Genomic DNA, 21,122 nt, shown 5'->3' on the forward strand with positions numbered 1-21,122 from the left:
TGTGGGATTTGATCCCAGGACTCTGGGATCATGACCTGAGCCAAAGGTTAAGCGGATGCTTACCTGGCTGAGCCACCCAGGCTCCTCTACCCCATCTTTTTATTTTTTTATATTTTCATTTTTTAAAGATTTTATTTATTTATTTGACAGAGAGAGAGCACAAGCAGGGGGAGCAGCAGAGGGAGAGGGAGAAGCAGGCTCCCTGCCGAGCAGGGAGCCCAATGCAGGACTCCATCCCAGGACTCTGGGATCATGACCTGAGTCAAAAGCAGAGTCCCAACCATCTGAGCCACCCAGGTGCCCTACACCATCTTTTTTTTAAATCAACTTTTTGTTTTGGGACAATTTCTGATTAACAGAAAAATTATAAAAATACTACAGAGAGTTCCCATATATCCCATATCCAGTTTCCTCTGTTGTTAAACATTTTCTTAGTGTGGTACATTTGTTATCATTAACCAGTGTTGTTATATTATTATTTTATTCAGATTTCTTTCATTTTTACCTCATGTCTTCATTCTGTTCCAGGGTACCATATTACATTTAGTCATGTCTTCTTAGGCTCCTCTTGGCTATAACAGTTCTTAGACTTTTCCTTGTTTTTGATGACCTTGACAATTTTGAGGAGTAATGGTCAGATGTTTTGTAGAATGTCCCCGAGTTTGGATTTGTTTAATGTTTTTACCATTATCTGCCGGGGTTATGAGTTTTAGGGAGCAAAACCACAGAGGTGAAGTGCCATTTTCATCACAGCACATCAACAACAAATACTGTCAACATTACTTATCACTGGTGATACCGACCTTGATCATCTGTCTAAGGTAGTGTTTGTTAGATATCCCCACTTTAAAGGTACTCTTTTCCTCCTTTATATCAGCTTTTTTTGATAATGTTGTATTTGCCTGTTCATCTTTTCTTGTCCTTTTTAGTTCTTCAGAGTTATTTTGCTCTATGTTTTTTGTGATACTGATACAGTTGGGCTTTTATTGTCAAATTTTGTATGTTCTTTTTGTACCACTTTTTCCTCCCCTCCCCCCTTTCTTGTGTATCTCCTGGGTTGAAGTGTTTTTTCCTCTGATACTGTATTTTCCCCTTTATTAATTTTTAAGTTTTATACTTTTTTCCCTATTTAAATGGCTATCCTTGAAAAGTCTTAGCTTTTTTTTTGTTTTGTTTTGTTTTGTTTTGTTTTTGTTAAAGTCTTCGCTTTTATCTCTTCAAATACTGCTCCTCCCCCATCCTAGAACTCTAATTAGAGTTATGTTAGACATTTTCATTTTCTTTCATATCTCTTAACTTTTATGGATTTTCATCTTTGGTCTCTGTGCTGCTGCATTATAATTTCTTCTTAACTGTTAGCTGGTTCTTAGATCCTCTCTTCAAGCAGTGTCTAATCTGCAAGGGATTTTGTTTTCTATAAGTTCTAGTTTTTTCTTAAATTTGCCTGGTAATTATTTATAGTCTTCCATTTTATTCATTTATAAGTTATCTTGTATTTTATTACATCATTTTTATGATTGGGTTGATAATTCCATTATCTAAAGTCTTTGGTAGCCTAAGGCTGTTGTTTTTCTTCTGGTTCTTCTTCATGATGCTTTATTTCTCTTGATTTTGGGGATAACATTCACATTTGTGTTCATATTTGTGAGCTATGGATATCCTGAAGGTGAAAGAACTCCAGATTTGCATCTGGGATTTCTCCTTTAGCACAGATGGATTTCTAACCTGAAACCAGCATGCCAGTTGACTATAGTTAAAAATTTTTAGAGGAAACTATCCTCATCATCCTACTTTTCTTCTTGAAGATAAGACAGTTTTCCTTGTTGGCTTACTTTGTTGTCATGTGGATTTTTTTTTTTTTCCTGGCTTACCCTTTTACTGATGGTTCAGACAACCTTTCTGAAGGTCTCCTGAGTCAGCTCTCCAGCTATGTATGGACCTAAAACCTAGCATGACTTGTAAACCCCAGTATTTAAGCTTTTCTCCTTGTAATTTTTTCATTAGATGAAAGGATCATTTGTCATCATAGGATTTCCCATTTTCCAGGTTTTTTTATTACTCACAACCCAAGAATGCTTGGGTAATATGTTGCTCTGTTCACTTCGTTTCTTATCATGGTGGTTAGATCTCACCAGTGAAGTTATATCTGATTTTTTTTAAAGATTGTATTTATTTCAGACAGAGAGTGAGAGAGAGAGCATGAGCAGGGCTGGGGGGTGGGGGAGAGAGAGAGAAGCAGACTTCCTGCTGAGCAGGGAGACTGATGCAGGGTTCAGTCCCAGGTGCAGATGCTTAACATACTGAGCCACCCAGGTGCCCCTATGATTTTTTTTTCAAAGATATTCCATAGTTCTATGTACTTCTTACTATAATATGAGGCATATAATGTGTAGTGTTTTCAAAGGAAACACTTTACAACTGACATCTCAGAAATACAAAGGATCATAAGAGACTTATGTGAATAATAGTATCCAACAATCTGGATAACCTAGAAGTAAAAGATAAATTCCTAGAAACATACTACCTATCAAGACCAACTCATGAAGAAATAGAAAATGTGAACACACCAACAGCAAAGAAATATAAATCTCCCAACAAAGAAAAACCCAGAACCAAATTGTTTCAGTGGAGAATTCTACTAAATATTTAAGAAAGAATCAATGCCAGTGCTTCTTGAATTCTTCCCTGCTCCCCCCCACAAAAAAAGAATTCTTCCCAAAAATTGAAAAGGAAGAAAATTCCCAAACTCATTTTATGCGGCCAGCATTTTCCTGCTATCAAAGCTATATAAAGACACAGTAAGAAAAGAAAATCACAAGCCAGTATCTCAGTGAATGTAGATTCAATGATTCCCAACAAAGTACTAGCAAACCAAATTCAGCAGCACATTAAAACGGTCCTACGCCATGACCTGGTTGGATTTGTCCCTGGAATGGTGCAACATCTGCAAATCATTCACTGTGATATGCCACATTAATAGATTGAAATATAAAAATCATATGATTATCTCAGTAGATGCAGAAAAAAGCATTTGACAGAATTCAACATCCTTTCATGATAAAAACTCTCACAAAATTTTGTGTGGAAGGAACATGCCCTAACATAATAAAGGCTATATGTGACAAACCCACAGCTAACATCATACTTAATATTGAAAGGCTTTGAAAGCTATCCCATTAAGATCAAGAACAAGACAAGGGTGCCCATTCTCACCACTCCTATTCAACATAATACTGGAATCCTTGGAATCCTAGCCAGAGCAATTAGGCAAGAAAAAGAAATAAAAGTCATCCAAATCAGAAAGAAGTAAAGTTGTCTGTTTGCAGATGATGTCATACATGGAAAATTCTAAAGACTACCCCCCAAAAATGATAAATTCAGTAGAGTTGCAGGATACAAAATCAACATAAAAAACTCAGCCCATTTCTGTACACTAACAAAAAATTATCTGAAAAAGAAAGAAAATCCCATTTATAATATCAAAAGTAATTAAGTACTTATGACTAGAACTGAAAATTATAAGACATTGATGTAAGAAGTTGACACAAATAAATGAAAAGATTTTATGTTCATGGATTGAAAGAATTAATATTGTTTAAAATGTCCATACTACCAAAGCCATATATAGGTTCGGTGTAATCCCTGTCAAAATCCCAATGGCATCTTTTACAGAGGCAGAAAAAATAATCCTAACATTTGTATAGAACCACACATGACCCCAAATACTAAAGCAGTCCTGAGAAAGGACAAAGTGGGAAGCATGACATTTCCTGATTTCAAACTTTATTATGAAGCTGTGGTAATCAAAACAATATGGTACTGGCATAAAAAGAGACACATAGGCTAATGGAACAGAATCTAGAGCTCAAAAATAAACCCATGCATATATGTTCAACTAATATTTGACAAAAGGAGCCATGAATACTTGATGGAGAAAGACTAGTCCCTTCGATAAATGGTGTGGGGAAAACTGGATATTCATATGCAAACAAATGAAATTGGACCCTATCTTATACCACTTACAAAAATTAATTTGAAATGGATTAAAGGCTTCAGTACAAAACCTGAAATTATAAAACTAGAAGAAAATGGGGGTTTTCTAATTCAAGTCTCTTACATTAAGTTTCTCTGGATAACTATTTTCTCTTTCTCTGTACTTGTTTTGGATGCAAAATCTTGTGGATTTTATTCTAGTTTATTCTGACTTTAAATAATCTGTTATAAAATTAGTTTTCCTAAATACTGTTTTCATTTTAGCATGTCTCTCAGGAACTTCCTACATATTGGGTCAAAGATCTAGCCAAGGTTTCTGTCCGTTAACCCTGATCTTAGTAGTATACCAGCTTTAAAAAAAAAAACATGTAAACCTGTTGAAGAGTCTTTTGCCTCAGTTAGAAGGTCTCTTAGAATGCCCCCTTTTCAGATCATAGACATCAGTCTAGGTCAAGATTCACTTCTGTTAATTAGTAAGTTCATATGTGCATTCATCAGGTAAAAAACTCTTTGTATCCTTATCCCCCTATAATCTTTACTTAAAATTTCATTAACACGTATCTGTTAAGTTTGTACCATATTACTGTGTACATATGCTAAATTTGCCTTAAAGTTTTTCAATTGTTGGGGTCCCTGCGTGGCGCAGTTGGTTTAGTGGCTGACTCTTGGTTTCAGCTCAGGTCGTGGTCTCAGGGTAATGGGATTGAGGCCCACAAGGGGCTCAGCATGAAGTCTTCTTAAGATTCTCTCTCCCTGGGGCACCTGGGTGGCTCAGTGGGTTAAAGCCTCTGCTTTCAGCTCAGGTCATGATTCCAGGGTCCTGGGATCGAGCCCCGCATTGGGCTCTCTGCTCGGCAGGGAGCCTGCTTCCCTTCCTCTCTCTCTGCCTGCTTCTCTGCCTACTTGTGATCTCTGTCAGATAAATAAATAAAATCTTAAAAAAAAAAAAAAAAAGATTATCTCTCCCTGCAGGGCACCTGGTTGGCTCAGTGCGTTAAGCCTCAGGTTATGGTGTCAGGGTCCTGAAATGGAGCCCCGAATCGGGCTGTCTGCTCAGCAGGGAGCCTGCTTCCCTTCCTCTCTTCTCTGCCTGCCTCTCTGCCTACTTGTGATCTCTGTCAAATAAATAAAAATTTAAAAAAAAAAAAAAGATTCTCTCTCCCTGGGGCACCTGGATGACTCAGTGGGTTGGACCTCTGCCTTTGGCTCGGGTCATGGTCTCGGGGTCCTGGGATCGAGCCCTGCATCAGGCTCTCTGCTCAGCAGGGAGCCTGCTTAGTCCTCTTTCTCTACCTGCCTCTCTGCCTACTTGTGATCTCTCTCTGTCAAATAAATAAATAAAATCTTTAAAAAAAAAAAAAAAGATTCTCTCTCCCTCTCCCTTTGCCCCCCCCCCCCCCCCCCCCCCCGGTGCTCACTCTCTCTTAAATAAATCTTGGGGGGGAAAAGAGCCTTCTAGTTACCTCTAAAAAAAAAAAAAGTATCTCAGTTGTTTAATGTGTATTTATTGGTTGTCTTTAACTAGATTGGAAGCTCCTTGGAGGCAGAGGCTGGTGTGTTAAATCTTATTTACATTTAATTTAAAGTAAAATGCTATGTGTACAGTAGGTGCTTAATAGGTACTTAGTAGTTGACCTTATAGTCCACAGATATTCTTTGGGCTATTCTATTCTATGAGGTAAATTTAAGCTTTCCTTTGGCACAAACTATGTAATAAAGAATTACTGTGATGATCTTTAGTTACTGTTCATGGTAATATGTTATATATACACATGGAGGAATGGTACTCATCTGCTTTGACTCCGGATCTTTTATTCCTCAGGGTTGTTTTGTTTTGTTTTGAGAGCTTTGGGTTAGTTATCTAAAAAATTGCCCAACCAAATATTCTTTCTTTTCTGATTATAATTTAATGTCTAACTTCTTGTTATTAAGCAAAATAATTTATAGCCTGAGTTTGCAGGATATTTATTCTTACATAAAATTGGTAAAACCCCAACCTACAAGCAGAGCAATCAAGGATGACATTTACATAAGCTTGTCTGAGGCTCTTCAACCTGGCCTCTGAAGTCTAGTGTTTAAAGTAGTGATGAATGCTAGAGGAGGAGTTAAAACTCATTACTGTCCCATTAGGAGTTCCACATACTTTTGAGTTGGTTGTTGTGATATTATTTCATGTCTTCAATAAATTCCACATTTGTTGACTTGGAACGATATACTTTTTTTAAAGATTTTATTTTTAAGTAATCTCTGCTCCTAATATGGGGCTCAAACTCATAACCCTAAGATCAGGAGTTACACAAGCCAGCCAGGTGCCCATGTTAAAGGTCCTTTTTTAACAAGTGGGTTGAGTCAAATACTTGCCACAGAGTGCTACAGCTAGGTCCTATGCCATTATATTCTAATGTCCTGCAGAACAGGTCAAAGTACCCCAATGTACTGCCAAGTACCATATGCTAAGATAGCTGTGGCCTACAGAGTCCCTGAGAGTGATGCCAATCATCATCATAAGCATTTTTTTAAGCACCTATCTATACATGGTTCTATCCTAGGCACTGTACAAAACGAGTTAAACAGACTTGGCCCCTGCCCCCTGGGAATTTTCAATCTAAGATGATGCTGACATGGACAGACATAAGGATATTGAGACAACTGAACAAACATTGAACAAGAACATAAAGTACTAACATTATGCACAAGCAAAGGGGTAAGTGCATTTTGTGGGATAGTATTAAAGGAAGCCTCATGGGACATGAACAGGGTGGGGTAGAGCAATCTCTATCAAGTTAGATTAGTTTTCATTGGGAAATTGGGTTTTCATACAGACTTCAAGTAGGGGACCAGACATTCCAGAAATAAAACACAATGAAAAGAAGACTTGGAGCAAAGAGAGAAGTTTAGAACTATATTGTTGGACTCTTCATGATGGCCAAAATTGTAATTCTGGATGGTTCTGAATCTGAAAGTGGGGTTGATGTTTTGGCTTATTAGCAGGTTGGCATTAAAGTTGGGTCTAAATCAAAACTAGTTCAATGCAGAGCAAAAAGCAAACCAAGAAAACCTGGAAACTTGCATAGCTTTTACAGTCTGTTTTGCTTATTAAAACTCTTAATAAACCATTGGTTACTTAACTGGAGTGGTTATCGTTTCAGGAACATACACAAGGTTGTCTTGTGAAGCACCTTTTTGCTCATTAAATTGTGTTCTGTGTTAGAAACGTTAGCACTCTGGCAACATACAGAAATTATTTCTCAAGAATTGGTGAGAGGTTTTTTGTTTTGTTTTGTTTTTTGTTTTTAAGGTATCTTTCTATCCCAGAGAAAGGTCGTAGGAATTCTGGTTGTTACAGTAAGCAGTGCATATAGATGTTGAGCCCTAAATATTACCTGTCCTTAAGTCATTAATTTCTTATTTTCCAAGATGTGCCTTTAATACATGCGTATATAAATTTGAATTTAAATCACAGCTGCAACAAATCTACTTTCACAGTGTATGCCAGATAAAACTTATTACTTTTTCAGTAGACACAGGCTTAGGAGTTTCCCCAATAGTTCTCAGCTCGCTGTTTGATGTCATTCACATCTGAAATGTGAAAATTTGAATTTACCCAGAGTATTGGAGTGTATTTTCTTTACAAAGGTTCTTTATTGTACAAAAGAATTCACAATAGATTTTTTTTAATTGCAAGCTTCCCTAGTGCCCTTTAAATTATTGGGTTTTCAAAACTTATATTTATACAGAGCTTCTTCAGTTGCTGTCCATTGTGTAAATACAGTACATTGAAAACGTAAGTGGTGAACCCCACTGAGACATTAAAAATTCAATAATGCCTTTTTAAAATATTGAAGCCTTTTTATGCCCTTAGGTATTTGACTTGTGTGATGTGCACTTATTCATATTTCTGCCTCCTCATTAGAATTGGGGTTTTATAGGGCTAGTCTTGTCTTTCCTCATTTTCCATAACTCTTTGTGCTATAAGAAGAATCTAGTAACTTGCTATTTTTCTTTTGACCCCAAGTCACTGGTTAGTAGTACATGGTAAGCTTCCTAATACGAAGAGTATGATTTAGGGATTGCCATCCAGAGAAATCCAGTGATTGTTTTAACTCACTACATAGCTTGCCTAGGTAATCTTTAGCTCTAAGAAATACCTCCCCTGGGTGACAGTTTATTCTCATGGTATGCTTACTACTAAACATTTATCTTTTCTTTTAAATATTAAACTATTCTTGGACTAGACTATCTGAAAGAGCCTGGAGAGGTTTAGGCAAAATAAAGACAGAAGTATAGACAAAATTATTTCAGAATAACTGGAAATAGGAACTGTAAAATACAGCCAGTGTCTTCATTTAATCTAGTGCATCTTTTGTATATGATTCAAGGAATAAGTAGAAAATTTCCAAAAGTGTACAGATTTTTTGTTTTTTTGCATGCACAAAAAGAATTCACACCCACTGATTCAGGAAGGAAACTGAAAATTGAGCTCAGTATATTAGAACCATCTGAGATGTTTAAAGTAAAAACAATTCAGACGTCTCTAGATAGCCCATGTTCATGATATATAAAAGTGGTAGTGATGGTTTTTTTAGGAATTGTATTGTTTCACTCCATCAGTAGATAGTTCCAAGTACCCTGTTGAAAGGAGAGAGGGAAGAAGGTACATTGGAAGCATGTAAAATATGTTCTTTCCTTCCCAGTTTTTATTCTGAATGGGTTAGGAAATAGTCTTGTAGTTAACTTGGGCTTGGTATAGAATAGTGAAAAAGAAACACCTATAGATTTTCAAATCATAGTTTTAAATTAGTACCTCAGTAGAGAATTCAGCAAATATTTGAGAGTCACAGGAACTTGGGATTCATCAATAAACAAAACAAAACCGTTATTTTTCCCATTGAAGCTTGTGTTCTAGTTCAAAAATCAGCAGATTTTTTTGTTAAAAACCAGAAAGTAAGTATTTTAGGTTTTACGTATGGCCATGTTCCATATAAAACTTTATTTACAAAAGCAAGCAGCCAGCTGGATAGGGTCAATGGCCCATAGTTTCCTAACCCATATTCTTGTAGATAGAAACAGAATGAGTAAATTAGAATATGTTAGGTGATAAGTACTTTGGGAAAATGAAAAATAGTGCAGAATAATTTAAATAGGGAGTATCATGAGGCAGGTGTTGGCAGGGTGAGTCTCAGTTCAAGAGGAGGAGGAACCAAGAAAGACTGAAAAGTTAATGATTGGTGATGGAAAAAAAAAAATGGTGATGTCCTAGAAATATAATGAAGAACCATATATTGGGAAGAAGAAAGGAACATCTGTGTGAGATGTTGCTGCTAGGCCAGATAGGAAGGCTGAGATTACACCACTGAATTTAACTAATCTTGGGTTATTAGTGACCAGTCTGAGTAGTTTTCATGGAGAGAATTGAAGGAGAGAGTGAAAACAGGTAAGTCTTTTGAGGAATTTTGTTGTAAATGAAGCAGCGATGGAGCAGTGAGGGAAGAAGGACCAAGAGAAGAATTTGGTTGTTGTTGTTTTTAAGATTTTATTTATTTATTTGACAGAGATCACAGGTAGGCAGAGAGGCAGGCAAAGAGAGAGAGGAGGAAGCAGGTTCCCTGCCGAGCAGAGATCCCAGGACCCTGGGATCATGACCCGAGCCGAAGGCAGAGGCTTTAACCCACTGAGCCACCCAGGTGCCCCAGAATTTGTTTTTTTTTAAGATAGAAGAAATAATGACCTGTCTGATGGAAATAATCCAGTAAAGAGTAGAGAGGAAATGATGTGGGAGACAGTTGCTGGAGCTGGAGCTTTGAGTTGGCAAGGGAATGGGGTCTGGTGTGTCAGTAGAGGGATTAACTTCAGGTAGGTGTGATGTTGGTAGGTGGGTATGTGTGCCATGGAGAGTCTGGATTTGTCTTGTAGCTTCAATTTTCTGATTAAAGAATTATCAGTAGAGAATATGAAAGTTGAAGTACTGAGGTTTTATATATATCTATGGTTTATGACTTTCAGTACCAGCATTTGAGAGATCTTTGGTGACTCATTAAAATGACTTTTATTGTACCCTCTGAGGGAGTTTTAAACTTAACCTAGCAAATATGTATATTTTAAGGATTAAACCCTACATCATGGGATTGAATAATGATGCATGTAATTCTTGTGGCACAGCAGCTGGTATCCTGTAGACACTCAAGAAGTGCTAACTATTATTAGAGGACATAGTAAATATGCTAAATTGAAATCATAGATCCTTTGACGTCCCTCCTGATGTTCTTTCTACTTCACAGTGTGGTCTTTCTTTATACAGTGACTAGTGATATTACTGGCCCCAGTGATCAGGGGCCCCATAGATGGATGCTTGTTCTTATGCATCTTAATTATTTTATCATGCTATATTAATTTCTTTGTACAGTAAAAATAGTTTTTGTATAAAGCATCCTGCTATAGATTGTAATCCTCCAGAAGGTAGGTAATAATTTTTACACATTTCCAAGAAAATGTCTCAAGTAGTAGTTTCAAGTATGTAGAGGGTATTCAACAAATGTGGTGATTAGTAAATCAGTGTTTCATATTTCTGTGACTAAACTTAGGTACTCAGTTCTTTAGAACTTGCTCTAATTCAGACCTGAGACCATTCCACTATTCTGAAAAATTCTGGAGCTAAATTATATTGGACTTTAGCAGTTAGAAAACCTCCAAATATAGCTATTCTAAATACCCTCTGAAGAAAAGTAGTAGCCAGATTTAACAGTAAGCATATAATAATGGAAATATAATTGGCACACACAGCTGTTGGAATGCCATAAAAACCGGCATTGTGATCATTAAAAGAAGTTTGTTAGATGGGTATTTTATGTAAGTGATGAACCACTAAATTCAACTCCTAAAACTAATAGTATGCTATATGTTAGCTAACTGTAATTTACATACAAATGTGGGGGGGGGGGGAAGATGTTAGAAAATAATACTCAACTATTCCATATTGAAAATCAAAGTAAGATATATTGACTTTGTATAACTACAAGAAAATAGCCTTGGTTACCTTGACAAACTGCACCAAGAAAGTAATGAGTGAAGTCAAGAAGTGATATTTTTCCCAAGTACTAGAGAATCTAACCATGGGCAAGAACTGTTCGGGAAGAGCAAGGTGAAATGGCCATTTCGTTCTTCAGTAGCCAGTGTGAATAGAAGTGAGAATCTGTTTTCTTCCTAAAAAGGAGCTGTGTTCGAGCCTTTAATCTTAGGTGTGCTGATAAAGATTAAAAAATTTGAAGCTGTTTCCAAGAATTTAGGAAGTAAAACTTGGCTATTTTTGCAGACAACTGAGAAATTCTAAATTTAGTCAAATATAGGTTCCCATCCCATCTATTATAGTTACCTCTAAAGCATCAGAACATCCAACTTCATAAAAATATTTAGATCAATGGAAAATATTGAGTAAGTCATTTTCTAAAAATCTGTCTTGTGTTGAAACATTACTTTCTTTTTTTATTATAGGTCCAGTGGTTTACGTCTTGGATCTTGCGGATAGACTGATCTCAAAAGCTTGTCCATTTGCTGCAGCAGGAATAATGGTTGGCTCTATCTATTGGACAGCTGTGACTTACGGAGCAGTGACAGTGATGCAGGTTCACTATTTTACTGTGTTCAGTGATAATATTTTTTATGTGAAGATCTATTAACTAGATTTTATTAGAGTTTTAAAAATTATTACTATTATTTTGAACAAGTAATAACCTTCCCATGGCTTAAAAATAAGAAACTTACCCAGTGAAAAGTCATCTTACACCTGCCTGTTTGCCCAGATTCCTCCTCACTTCTCCAGGTAGCCACTATTATTAGTATATAATATTCTTCTAGATTTCTTTGTGCATGTGCAAGAAAAAATAAATTTGTTCTCCCACACACATACCTTTTTCCCCTTAAAGGAAGCAAATTAGAACTGTACCTCTCTTTTTTTTTCCACAGTGAACTTTGGATATCTTTTCATATAAGTATACAGAAATCTTCATAGCATTCTATGTGTGGAATTAAAACAATTAACTAACCAGTCTGTTGTTGATTAGGCGATTAGTTGCTTCCTGTTTTTTGCTACAATCAGTAACTGTTGGTGAAGATTATTAGACTTAAATTTCAAGATTTAGTCCCACACTCTTGACTCCTCTCTTTATATTTCTTCTCTAAAGATTTCCAGCTATCATCTCTGTGCTTTTTGTGCTTATCTATGTCTTGGCCCTAATCTCTCCTCAAATCCAGTCCTACAGTCACAGTTTGACCCCTCTCCTTATATGACCTCTTATGATTTCACACTCCATATTATTGAAATCAGATTAGTTTTTTCCTCAATTTGAAACATCAGTTTATTCCCCATCATAATCTTTCTATACCTTTGATAGCTACTATTCTTTCCCATCTAATCAGTCTGTATCCTACATTCTTAGGATTACCTTTAGCTCTTTCTACTACATAGACCTTTGTCATGCCACTGACCCAAATCCAAGCAATTTTCATTTTTATATTGTTTATATATCTGTAGCTTCTTTTCCACAGTCTTAACCACCTGACTTCTTGTCACTCCCCCATCATACCTGTGGGCTAAAGGAGCCTCTTGATTGGTTTCTCTTAATTTCATTCTCTTCTATCAGTCCAACCTTCTAAATCAGTCTTCCTAAAATAATACCTCCAACATCTACTCCAACCTCACCATCTCCTCTGCCTTAAGTAATGCTTTATCAGTGCAGCACTAAGATTGGGTAAGTGTTTCATAAATAACTCAGTAATAGTTAACACACTATATAATATTCTAGAAATTGCACATAACCTGTCTATGCTGGGTCCATAGTGAATGGCATTTCTAGTTGCTTCATTAATATTCATGGTGGGACAGATACTGGAAGGCTTCTTCATGAAGTGCTGATGACACCCCCAAAATCTGGATATAGTCACTAGAATGAGTTGCAAAATGAATTGTATCATTTGTCATAATGTAATAGGAAAGATTAAGAACCACTGACTTAAAAAAGATTCCATTTTCTTAACCTGATTTGTTACACAGGGTGCTTCACAGTCTCACTTCATTCTACTTTGAGGCCTGTTGACCTCCAACCCAACCTTATGCTGTTTAGGGTTTTTTTTTTTTTTGGTGGTTTTTTTTTTTCTGTTTGTTTGTTTTTTTTGCATTTTGTCACCCTTCCTGCTTCATACCTGTCCTTCCATTCCTCTGTCTACTTATCCAAATCTAATCGCTTCTTTCCAGGCTTAGTTCAGATGCTTTCCCCCCATCAAACCTACCAGACAACTCCTGACCACTGTCATTTCTTTTTCCTCTACATTCATAACATTTTCAGTCCTCATATGGCAGCTAATCTTGTGCTGACCAAGTAATATTTCTTAGGCTACCTGTTATTTAACTTTTCCTGTATTCAGGCCTTGCTTTTCCTATGAGAAGGTAGTTTCCTTGAAAGTAGACTGTCTTATACTCATATTCCTAATATAGCATATACACAGAGAATAACATTTAAAGGCTTATATAAAATACTGGGTTTTTGTTGTTTTTTTTTTAATATGACTCATTCAATCAGGTAGTAGCAGGTTTGTTTGACTATTTTCCCTGCAATAATTTATTAAAATTACAGTAATGAGTAGATCATTAGTTCAGGGAGGTTTAGAATGGTTCACTAGGACTGACAAAGACACAAAAACTTAGAGTAGATATATGCATTATTTAATGCACAAACACATTATACAGACATATATTTTTTGCAGATGAGGAAACGAAGGCCCTCTGAGATTGTGTGATTTCTCTTAATACCTAATTGACCATAAGAAGTAGGGTGGCTCTTTTTGAGGAAAGATTTTAGGCTTGCTCAATCTTAAAAGAAATTTGATAATTAATGGGACACACTGATAAGAGCCAATTAAGGAATATAGTTTGTATCCTCTAAAAAAGGCTTCAAGCTGGATTTTGGCACTTTGAATCCATATTGGTATGATTCATTCAAAAAGTTAACACCAAGCTGAGGTCTATGTAAAACACAAGACAAATTGAAAGCCCTAATCCCCAGCCCCAAGAAATACAGTCTAAGACAAGCTGTTCATAAGTGAATTGGAGAACAGTTACAACATTATATAAACAAATATGAAGAGTACAGACAGAAGACTACACAAACAGTATTTTAATTCAATAAAATGGAAGATCATTTGAAATTACAAAAAAAGTCTTGAGCTAACCTTTGAAGGCAGTAATTTGGAATTGTAGAGGGGAAGAAATGATACAAGCAAGGAGACAAAAATGAACATGTTGGTTAATGGTGACAGTAAAGAAGAAGACCTAAAATTATGATGATACATATATATTGCCATTTAGAAATAATTACCATTTAGAAATGATCTTCGCATGTACTATCTCACTTGAAAAGATTTTTTAAGCCTAGAGTGAAAGAGATTACCTGTGACAGTAGGCAGGTATTGTAGGATTTAAGAGTATTGGGAAGACTTTTACTTATCTGAATATATGTAATAGAAAATGTGCCCCACTATACCATCAGCAGTATTTAGGGGTTTCTTTCTTAACCCTTGAGTGTTCTTTTTCCTTTTGTTCTCTGACTACTCTGAAGTACAAGTAAATCAGATTAAGGAATCAGACCACTATTCTTCTTCTTAAGATTTTATTTATTTATTTATTTTAGAGGGAGAGAGGAAATCTCAAGCAGACTCTCCCATTGAGCACAGAGCCAAACTTGGGACTCACTCCTTGACCCTGAGATCATGACCTAAGCCAAAATCAAGAGTCAGATGGTCAATCCATTGAACCGCCCAGATGCCCCTAGACCACTATTCTTTTCCCACTTCTCCAGGAACCAGTTTTAGGTTCAATCCCTGTTAGTTGTGATGAATTTGAATGAGACCTTCTGCCTACATTTTTATTGAGAAGACAATAGGTAACTTTTTTCCCAGCACTGGGCTAAACACCTTTCTAACATTGGTATATTTAATCCTTGTAACAGTCTTGTGATCTGGATACTATCAATTATTCCTAGTTTACAGATTTGGCGAGTTTACATGTCACTACCACACAGCAAGAAAGAAGCATTAGGACCCCCATCCCTCTCCCTAACCTGGGGCTCCTTAGGTGAAACCTGGTTCCAAAGGCAGTGGGATCATTTTACCCTGGAACAATAAGACATTAATGTCCATTCTAGTTCTACTTTTGTCTCTAGTGTAAAGATAACCCCCATAAGCATTGCCCTTTCTTAACTTATACTACCATAAATTATCCTTAATACTGACTAAGAAAACCTATTAGTTCACCACTGTTTGAGTCTCCCACTTAAAAGCAGGCTTTTAAAAGGAAGTGCTTTGTAAGATCAGGCCTTAGTTAAAACTCTTAGCCATTTAGTGTGGGTGAACTCTTGGATATGAAGATCTAGCTTTCAGCTCTTAAGCAGAAAAACAAACCTTTATCTAAACCCACAATTCCTAAGCCTTTATTTTATACACAGATAACAAATTCTTAGAGAAGATGTTCTCTGGTTCCTGAATCTCACCCCGAAATTGAAGTCTTAAAAATAATCGTTTTAAATCTTGGGGCATAAAACCAGAATGTACATGATCACGCACAATTTGCTGGATTTGTATTGACCAAAGCTAAATCACCCCCATTGCCTAATTCAGCTTTCATTTTCTGCCCTTGAGTCTGACTATAGTAGCAGGTGGTAAACTATGGTTGTACTATTCTGTTTCCTTTGCAGCATTTATACTTGCATGCTTGTTTGGTTTGATTTGATTTTCTCTCACCTCCAAAAGACATCTATTTAGCTTACTGTTTTATCCGCAACACCTAGGCTTGTGTCTGGCACATAATCAGTATTCAGTTGAATGCATGCGTAGTGAGCCCAGCGCATCTCTCTCCACTTCAGATATAGTAAGTCGGACAGTGGGTCTCTTGCTACTGTGTCCTATTTATTTCCTTTTTTGTTTCCTTATTCTTAGACACCAGCTTATAAGGTTTTTACTGCTACCCATGAGGAATAAACTTTGTCTTACAATAGTTTGTACCTGAATATTCACTCTGCTTTATATTTCTAAACCCCAAATTCTAAAAAGAATAATGTAAACCAACAGGAATTTTTGAAATTTCTGAATTTATTTGCTAATACTTTGAGAATATTTAAATCACATTTAGTTGTAACTTTATAAGTGATCATTAGATTGAAAATAATAAAATGATATTAAAAAAACAGAATGTCCATGGGGTGCCTGGGTGGCTTAGTGGGTTAAAGCCTCTGCTCTGCCTTCGGCTCAGGTCATGATCTCAGGGTCCTGGGATTGAGCCCCACATCGGGCTGTCTGCTCAGCAGGGAGCCTGCTTCCTCCTCTCTCTCTGCCTGCTTCTCTGCCTACTTGTGATCTCTGTCTGTCAAATAAATAAATAAAATCTTAAAAAAAAAAAAAAAGAATGTCCTGAAAAGGCATAGGTGGAGACACAATCTCTGGGCCAGTCCACTTTTGCTACTAGTATGGGATTAGGGTTTATGAAATACAGTGGACTCTTGAACAATATGGGGATTAGTTAAATCACCCCCATTGCTTAATTCAGCTTTCATTTTACATTGATAACCCCCTTCATGCACTGGAGAATCCATGGATAAGTTCTGATTCCCCAAAAGCTTTACTACTGATAGCCTGCTGTGACCAGAAGCCTTACTGATGACATAAAATCAACTAACACACATTTTTGTAAATGTACTATATGCTATGTTACAGTAAAGCAAGCTAGAGAAAAGCAAATGTTATTAAGGAGATCATAAAGAAGAGAAAATAACAGTACTGTATAGTATCTATCAGTACATATATAAGGACCAATACAGTTCAAACCCATGCTGTTCAAAGGTCAACTGTTCGTGAACCAACTATTTCACTTTAGGGCAACTCAGAACTATTATCCTTCACATACAAGGCATTAGGTTTCTCTGTGGAAACACAAGAATATTAGGTATCTATACCGTAGTTTTTGATCACTTAAAGGGTTTAGCCTTCTGCCCTTGAATATTATATTGTATTTAGGTAAATTACTGAAGTACAAGCCTGGACTATATCCCTAGTCAGATTTTAAAAGCATCCATTTTGCTTCTTCCCACATACTTATAAAATATTTTTACCTGGATTGAGTGTGTTGTTTAGGATTTCGGTTTGCTTTGACCATTCTCAGCTTTACCTTATTTCACTTAGAGTAGTCCACCTAAAAAAAAGATCTGCTATGATAGTTTACATAAAGAGCATCTCTCTCTCTTTTTTTTTTTTTTTTTTTTTTTTCAAAAACCCCATATACTTTTTCATGAGCTTGTTTTCCTCAGTGTCTCTGGCAGCTTTTAGTTTTCCCTACCTTATTTCTTCCCTTTCCTCCATGCCTGCCCTTCCTTCCTGTCACCTCCTCCCTATCAAAGATAGAGACGAGATTCTTCCCAATCCTTTCTTCCTGGTTTACACCTCAAGTGTGATCAGAAAAACTATATGGAGTCTTTCTAGTAGTATCCTCCCAGCTAGCTGTCCTCACTGTGTGATACCTTGGTGGGTATAAGCCCAAGATTCAGAAATAGTCTCCTTCACCTGTCATAACTGCCAGAAATAATCACTCAGAGAAATAGGTTTAATTTGGAAGCAGTTGAGACTCTGGCTACAGGGAAGATCACTTGAGACCTTTGAAAGAGAATTTTCGTGAAAATCTCCAATTAAAAATACCAAGTGGGACGCCTGGGTGGCTCAGTCGGTTAAGCGTCTGTGTTTGGCTCAGATGATCCCCGGGTCCTAGGATCAAGTCTCACATCTCGAGCCTGCTTCTCCCTTTACCCCTCCCCCTGCTTGTGTTCATGTACTCTTTGTCTCTCTCTCAAAAATTAAGACTTTAAAAAAAAAATAAGAAGCTCATCAGTAAAATGGAGATGTTGAGAGAAGTGTAAGGCCAAGATTGATCCAGTAATAAGGATTTTCCTGCAGGGGAAGTATGGAGATTCACAAATAAGAATTATTCATGTCCAATGAGAGGAGTCAAGATGGCGGAGAAGTAGCAGGCTGAGACTACTTCAGGTAGCGGGAGATCAGCTAAATAGCTTATCTAAAGATTGCAAACACCTACAAATCCAACGGGAGATTGAAGAGAAGAAGAACAGCAATTCTAGAAACAGAAAATCAACCACTATCTGAAAGGTAGGACTGGCGGAGAAGTGAATCCAAAGCGACTGGAAGATAGACCGCGGGGGGAGGGGCCGGCGAGCGGCGGAGCAACGGAGCACAAAATCAGGACTTTTAAAAGTCTGTTCCGCTGAGGGACATCGCTCCAGAGGCTTAACCGGGGTGAAGCCCAGGCGGGGTCAGCCCGGCCTCAGGTCCCACAGGGTCACAGAAGGATCGGGGGTGTCTGAGTGTCGCAGAGCTTACCGGTATTAGAACAGGGAAGCCGGCTACAGAGACAGAGCCGAGGAGTAAGCTCTAAGCTCGGGGTTACCTTGAACCGGTCGCAGGCTCGGTCAGCTTGGAGCGCGGCCGGAGGCCAGGGTGACGGGAGTCATTGGGCACTGTTCTCTGAGGGCGCACTGAGGAGTGGGGCCCCGGGCTCTCGGCTCCTCCCTGCCGGACACCAGGAGGCCACCATCTTCATCCCCGCCCTCCGGACTCTACGGAAAGCGCTCAGGGAACAAAAGCTCCCGAAAGCAAACCCAGCAAACCCGAGCGGATTACTCAGCCCGGCCCCGGGTAAGGGCGGTGCAACTCCGCCTGGGGCAAAGACGCTTGAGAATCACTACAACAGGCCCCTCCCCCAGAAGATCAACGAGAAACCCAGCCAGGACCAAGTTCACCTACCCAGGAGTGCAGTTTCAATACCAAGGAGAGCGGCGGAATTCCAGAGGAGAAGAAAGCAAAGCACGGAACTCATGGCTTTCTCCCCATGATTCTTTAGACTTGCAGTTAATTTTTTTTTCTTTTTCAATTTTTTTTTCTCTTCTTCTGCTAAATTTTTTTAACTTTTACCGTTTTCTTTTTTAACGTTTTTTAAATAGTTTATCTAATATATATATATTTTTTTTTCCTTTTTATATTTTTTTCTTTATCGGCTTTCTTTTTTTAATAGTTTTTTTTTTTCTTTCTGAGCCCCTTTTTATCCCCTTTCTCCCCCCTCACGATTTGGGATCTCTTCTGATTTGGCTAAAGCATATTTTCCTGGGGTTGTTGCCACCCATTTAGTATTTTACTTGCTCCTTCATATACTCTTATCTGGACAAAATGACAAGGCGGAAAAATTCACCACAAAAAAAAGAACAAGAGGCAGTACCAAAGGCTAGGGACCTAATCAATACAGACATTGGTAACATGTCTGATATAGAGTTCAGAATGACGATTCTCAAGGTTCTAGCCGGGCTTGAAAAAGGCATGGAAGATACTAAAGCAACCCTCTCGGGAGATATAAAAGCCCTTTCTGGAGAAATAAAAGAACTAAAATCTAACCAAGTTGAAATCAAAAAAGCTATTAATGAGGTGCAATCAAAAATGGAGGCTCTCACTGCTAGGATAAATGAGGCAGAAGAAAGAATTAGCGATATAGAAGACCAAATGACACAGAATAAAGAAGCTGAGCAAAAGAGGGACAAACAGCTACTGGACCATGAGGGGAGAATTCGAGAGATAAGTGACACCATAAGACGAAACAACATCAGAATAATTGGGATTCCAGAAGAAGAGGAAACAGAGAGGGGAGCAGAAGGTATGTTGGAGAGAATTATTGGAGAGAATTTCCCCGATATGGCAAAGGGAACAAGCATCAAAATCCAGGAGGTTCAGAGAACCCCCCCTCAAAATCAATAAGAATAGGTCCACACCCCGTCACCTAATAGTAAAATTTACAAGTCTTAGTGACAAAGAAAAGATCCTGAAAGCAGCCCAGGAAAAGAAGTCTGTAACATACAATGGTAAAAATATTAGATTGGCAGCAGACTTATCCACAGAGACCTGGCAGGCCAGAAAGAGCTGGCATGATATATTCAGAGTACTAAATGAGAAAAACATGCAGCCAAGAATACTATATCCAGCTAGGCTATCATTGAAAATAGAAGGAGAGATTAAAAGCTTCCAGGACAAACAAAAACTGAAAGAATTTGCAAACACCAAACCAGCTCTACAGGAAATATTGAAAGGGGTCCTCTAAGCAAAGAGAGACCCTAAAAGTAGTAGATCAGAAAGAAACAGAGACAATATACAATAACAGTCACGTTACAGGCAATACAATGGCACTAAATTCATATCTCTCAATACTTACCCTGAATATTAATGGGCTAAATGCCCCAATCAAAAGACACAGGGTATCAGAATGGATAAAAAAACAAAACCCATCTATATGTTGCCTACAAGAAACTCATCTTAAACCCAAAGACACCTCCAGGTTTCAAGTGAGGGGGTGGAAAAGAATTTACCATGCTAATGGACATCAGAAGAAAGCAGGAGTGGCAATCCTTATATCAGATCAATTAGATTTTAAGCCAAAGACTATAATAAGAGATGAGGAAGGACACTATATCATACTCAAAGGAACTGTCCAACAAGAAGATCTAACAATTTTAAATATCTATGCCCCTAACGTGGGAGCAGCCAACTATATAAACCAATTAATAACAAAATCAAAGAAACACATCGACAAGAATACAATAATAGTAGGGGATTTTAACACTCCCCTCACTGAAATGGACAGATCATCCAAGCAAAAGATCAACAAGGAAATCAAGGCCTTAAATGACACACTGGACCAGATGGACATCCCAGATATATTCAGAACATTTCATCCCAAAGCAACAGAATACACATTCTTCTCTAGTGCACATGGAACATTCTCCAGAATAGATCACATTCTTGGTCCTAAATCAAGTCTCAACCGGTATCAAAAGATTGGGATCATTCCCTGCATATTTTCAGACCACAATGCTCTGAAGCTAGAACTCAATAACAAGAGGAAATTTAGAAAGAACCCAAATACATGGAGACTAAAAAGCATCCTTCTAAAGAATGAATGGGTCAACCAGGAAATTAAAGAAGAATTGAAAAAATTTATGGAAACAAATGATAATGAAAACACAACGGTTCAGAATCTGTGG

At 37.5% G+C, this 21,122-nt stretch overlaps 1 protein-coding gene across 2 annotated transcripts in view; it reads left to right on the top strand.

The window, feature by feature from the left end:
- Positions 1 to 21,122, top strand: part of MARCHF5 (membrane associated ring-CH-type finger 5) — a 57,162-nt gene that overhangs the window by 27,425 nt on the left and 8,615 nt on the right. For both annotated transcript variants that reach the window (XR_007122592.1, XM_047701468.1), the window contains exon 3: positions 11,482 to 11,612. Coding sequence is in view for 1 of the 2 variants with exons in the window: in XM_047701468.1 (XP_047557424.1) it covers positions 11,482 to 11,612 (131 nt within the window). In the remaining variant the exon portion in view is untranslated. The remainder of the gene's footprint in view (positions 1 to 11,481; positions 11,613 to 21,122) is intronic.

The sequence above is a fragment of the Lutra lutra genome, chromosome 14 (assembly GCF_902655055.1).
Source record: "Lutra lutra chromosome 14, mLutLut1.2, whole genome shotgun sequence".
Taxonomy (NCBI): Eukaryota; Metazoa; Chordata; class Mammalia; order Carnivora; family Mustelidae; genus Lutra; species Lutra lutra.